The 4,861-nt window shown below is 31.3% G+C and overlaps 1 protein-coding gene across 1 annotated transcript; it reads left to right on the forward strand.

Moving 5' to 3' along the window:
- On the forward strand, positions 1-4,440 carry LOC124359355 (cathepsin B-like). The gene is made up of 7 exons (XM_046812033.1): positions 1-80; positions 1,243-1,363; positions 1,793-2,002; positions 2,441-2,641; positions 3,100-3,256; positions 3,454-3,570; positions 3,995-4,440. The coding sequence occupies exons 2-7, from the start codon at positions 1,244-1,246 to the stop codon at positions 4,198-4,200; spliced, it is 1,011 nt and encodes a 336-aa protein (XP_046667989.1). The 5' UTR covers positions 1-80; position 1,243; the 3' UTR covers positions 4,201-4,440.
- Positions 4,441-4,861: the final 421 nt, after the last annotated feature.

A 4,861-nucleotide genomic window follows, 5' to 3' on the forward strand; every position in this document is an offset into this window, starting at 1 on the left:
TCTAGAGTGATTTCATATGTATTAGATAGTGAATTCCACTTAAATACAAAGATTCAATTGAAGGTTTTAGTCGTTAACAGGTAAGGTATCAAATCATTTCTATACTTTACTGTTTATATGCTATAAATGTATACAAATTTGATTCAAAGATTACAACCCTATCTGTTTTACATGTTCTAAAAATGCATTACAAAAGTCTTTTCAATTTCTGTCTGTTTTAAAAAGTTCCGAATATATATGACATTTATTATATTGTGATTATAGCGAATTTCGTTAAGAATATGTAGTGCTTTACAATATTAAATGTGTGCCACCACAAAAATATTTATTTTACTCGTCTTGAAAAATATTCATTTTACTGATCAAACACACTTTAAATAATTCATAAAGGTTTATCGGGACGATTTGATTGGGTTTGTACTCTAGCCAGATTTAAGAGTTTTACGTGAAGTCGCAAATTTAAACAACTTAATTGAAGGTTTTACCATAGATCCTTTCCTTATTGGGTACTGTGGCCTCGGCGATGGATTTTTATATATCGATTAATCTTTTGTACTGAATTTCTGCTACGAAATATCGATTGTTGGCACAAAATGACATAAACACTATTGCGTACATATCTTAAACATTTTCGGTTATTGCAACAAAATTTGAAAATACATTACTGTATAATTATAAGTTATTATTTGAAAATAACGTGTTGATTGAAATGTCTAATGCATATTATAAAGAAATTAATTTAACGGACTTTTTAAGATAAAGACCTATTCAAAACTCAAAGTAATTATTTTGAGTTTTAATTATAATATTAATGTTAACTTACTAACATTTTAAACTAATTAAACAAACTTGTGTTAATTCTTGTGAAAGACTGATAATAAATTGTATCTATAAAAAACGTATATAATATTTTGACGTTAAGTTTGAATACAACATGCGTAGAGCTAAGAGTTCAATTATTTAGTCTTAAATTTGAAGAATAATGAAGATATTGATCATATCTGTAGTATATATTTATTATTATTAAAGATGTTCATGTAATGTAATTAAATAATTATCGAAATATATTCACCACGTTAATGTTGGCTATTCAGAAATGATTCCGTTCTACTTAATGTGTTTGAATGGCTAGACAATTATAACAAGGAGATAAATAGAGGAAACTGTGGAATTAAAATAGATACTTATTAGATGTTTTAAAAAGCCTTATGTTCATATTTGTGGTATAAATTAACTGTCCAGGATGAAGGCTGTATATCTAGTGTTACTGTTGGTGGCCGTGACTGCCGCCTTGGACTTAGACCAGCAGTTGGAAAGAGATGAGATTATTGATGCCGTGAACTCGGGACACTCTACGTGGACGGTAAGTTCAATTTAATGAAATGTAACCAGCAATTAAAAATAAAATAATAATTAGGATTTTCTCCTTGATGACAAACAATTTTTATGTTCAGTTAAGGTTTGGTTATTTGGATAGTTGTATTTGATGACTATACAACGAACCACCTTATCATTACTAAACAGATACTAGGGAACTCACTAGATTGAAGGTCGATAGATTATCATTTACCATAACTATAGTAAGTTAGTTATTTAAAAATTCAGAATCTTGTGTTTCTATATTTGATTTAGTCACAGTTTGCAGAATTAATTTATAGGGAATATTAGTTATTAGAATATATATTATTGTGTTATTTTCTTTATATACTTGGATAATATAATCTTGTATAAATGTTTAACAAAAATACGGAGTCATATGTATTATTAATTTTTCTAAACATATAACTTACAGGCAGGCAGAAATTTCAACCCTTCCATCACGAAAAAGTACATTAAACATTTACTCGGCACGTTCAGGCGGCCGGAAGGAAGCCGACTCCCTGCTTTGGTGGACGATGGCCTCGAAATTGATCTTCCAAAGAACTTCGATGCTCGTGAGAAGTGGTCCAAGTGCATCTCTCTCCAAGAAGTTCGGGACCAGGGACCATGTGGTTCTTGTTGGGTCTGTATGCAGTTACATTAATATTACATGTTGTATAATTTATACAATTTACAAAGTAAACTCATTAACTTAGCTAAAATTTCTAATGAATCCAGTAATTATGTTCATACATTCTATCTCATCTATGCTAACAATGTCCTTCTCACATTATCTTTAGAGCTCCTCCATTTTGTCAAATTTATTACAGATTTAATTTTCCTTCCAGATTTCAATACATTTTGAAAATTTTCATTATGCCTTTCATAAATAGTTGTGTTGGAAAAAGGACATTATTATCTGTGATAATTGCAGCATCGGAGAGCAGAAGAGCATCGTAAAACGGTAATATTTTCTTTCAGTAACTTCTCATAGATTGTTGATTCAGAGATAAATGACGATATTGATTAAAGAATTAAGCGCACAACGAACGAGAGAATTTAACTTTATGTGATTTACCAGGCTGTTGGAGCCGCTGCCGCCTTCACGGACCGTTACTGTATAGCATCCAAGATGGCATTTAATGGCCACCTGTCCGCCGAAGAGTTACTGAGTTGCTGCTATGAGTGTGGTGACGGCTGTAATGGAGGGTTTTCAGACATGGCTTGGGGATATTTTGAAAGCAATGGGATTGTCACCGGAGGAGACTATCACTCTCACGAGGTAAGTTCATTGCGTGGAGGGACTGGGGGAATATAGTAAGTAGTAAAACAATTTAGGATACCGCCATCTATCTGGGCTGATTTTAAACAAATTCATTGCAAATTTTCAACCATTCACAAGTTAAGCCTGAGGGCGGCACTTTGTGGTACAGATATGCACAAAATAGGGTAACAGGCTACAAGTTACGGTCTATGTAAATTGACGATAGGAACTTATTCTGCCATGCTGTATTATATTTTAAACATAATGTTGATTTGGATAATAAGTTGGGTGTTCCATGTTAGTATTTACATAAAAAATATTTACTTGAAAACAGACAATAATTAAGGATATATGAATGACATAAATTATTATTTTTTTTTAGTTGGGATGCTAATTTAAAATAATAAAATGCATCAGTAATGTTGCATTAATCTTAAATTACTTTTACATAAAACTCATATCATCAATGCTGCTAGGGCTGCCAACCTTACACTCTTCCCACTTGCGAGCATCATGTCCCCGGCAAGAGGAAGAACTGTAAGGCTTACGGCAACCTGCCTACTCCTCCCTGCAAAAGCAAATGCTATAACAAAAAGTACAAGGATCATTCTTTCATCAAAGACCATCATAAAGGTAAGTTTACAGTAAGCTATGCAACAGAAATATTGTAAGCAGGATAATTATTGAAATAAATTAAGGTATGTTTTGTTCCACAACAGTTTAAGTGATAGTAACAACAATATATCCGATAATTGGAATAATTTCAATTATACATTGTAAAATAGATAATATATTGAAATAGCCATGTTAAAATCTGTGGTATTTTTCAGTAAAGAGTACGTTTTCGATAAGCAACAACGTGAAACAGACCCAGAAGGAGATATTTAATAACGGTCCTCTGGAAGCATCGTTCACTGTTTATGAAGATTTTCTAAGCTACAAGTCTGGTAAGAACTTTATTACATGTTATAGTAAGTAATCAATTACTACTGCAGTTAAAAGTCAACAAATTATACCTTCCCGATAATGTTGCGAATTAAGAATAAGTTTAATTGACATTTAAATCATATATTAATATGATGGTTAATAATATAGCCATCTTAATAATGATGGTCATATTATGATGTAGGCCTATTCACTTTTGCCATATAAATTTAATATTTTTTAAAAGTATAATAAATTAAAAACATTACAAATCCCTCCTTCATTCTTAACATGCATAAGTTATAATGTGAATTCAACGTTTGTTTTATGTATTTTTGTGAAACATATCGATTATGCTCTATGAAGAAAGTATTGTAATAATTTTTTCAGAAAGTTAAAATTGTTTAAAAAATTTGATTTTGCTACGTTGTTTGTTTTGTTTACCAGGAGTGTACCAGCACACGTCGGGGGGCTACCTGGGAGGTCATGCCGTTAAAGTGATAGGCTGGGGGGTGGAGAAGAACGTCCCTTACTGGCTGGTGGCCAATTCCTGGAACAGTGATTGGGGCGATCATGGTTTCTTCAAGATCAAGAGAGGAAACGACGAGTGTGGCTTTGAGGATGACATGTCTGGCGGTTACCCTGACGTTTAGTTTTTAAACTATTAATTATTTATCAATTATTCATATAATTAATAATTTGAGTGACGTTTCTAACACAAAACAGTGCTGACAATCCTCTGAAATGAAATAATATCAATTAATGTAATAATCTTACATTCCAAATAACGTCTCTTTATAGTTTTCAATATATTCAGTAACAAATAAAAAGGAAGACAACGCAAATACAAATTTATGTAATATGTGTATGAAATAAAACGAAACTGAAACTTATTTTGTGTACAATTATTATTAAAACTACCCATTAATGAAAGTTGTAAGCTTTCACTCTTAGTTATGTATTACAAATTTGTAACTTACAGAGTTTAAAACTAAACAAATCTGTGTTACGATAATAGTAGTAATATAAATACATATACCAAAATAGATTCCTACGATTTACTTCAATTTGAACCTCTAATCCAATAAAATGTAGCATAAAACATAAATTGTAAAAAATTGAAATCAAAACAAAGATGATAAGTCTTAAGAAATCTAGAAATTTCACTGAATAATTAATATAACAGTACATGCATAAATCCTGTAGGATTTAATTCTCTTGTTTTTTACCTGTCAATAGAATCTGTACTGGGTACTGCATAAACAAGGTCTTAAATGCACAGCCCTGAGGGAGTTTAGGAGCAGCATACTGTTA

This window comes from Homalodisca vitripennis, chromosome 4, assembly GCF_021130785.1.
Source record: "Homalodisca vitripennis isolate AUS2020 chromosome 4, UT_GWSS_2.1, whole genome shotgun sequence".
Lineage (NCBI taxonomy): Eukaryota > Metazoa > Arthropoda > Insecta > Hemiptera > Cicadellidae > Homalodisca > Homalodisca vitripennis.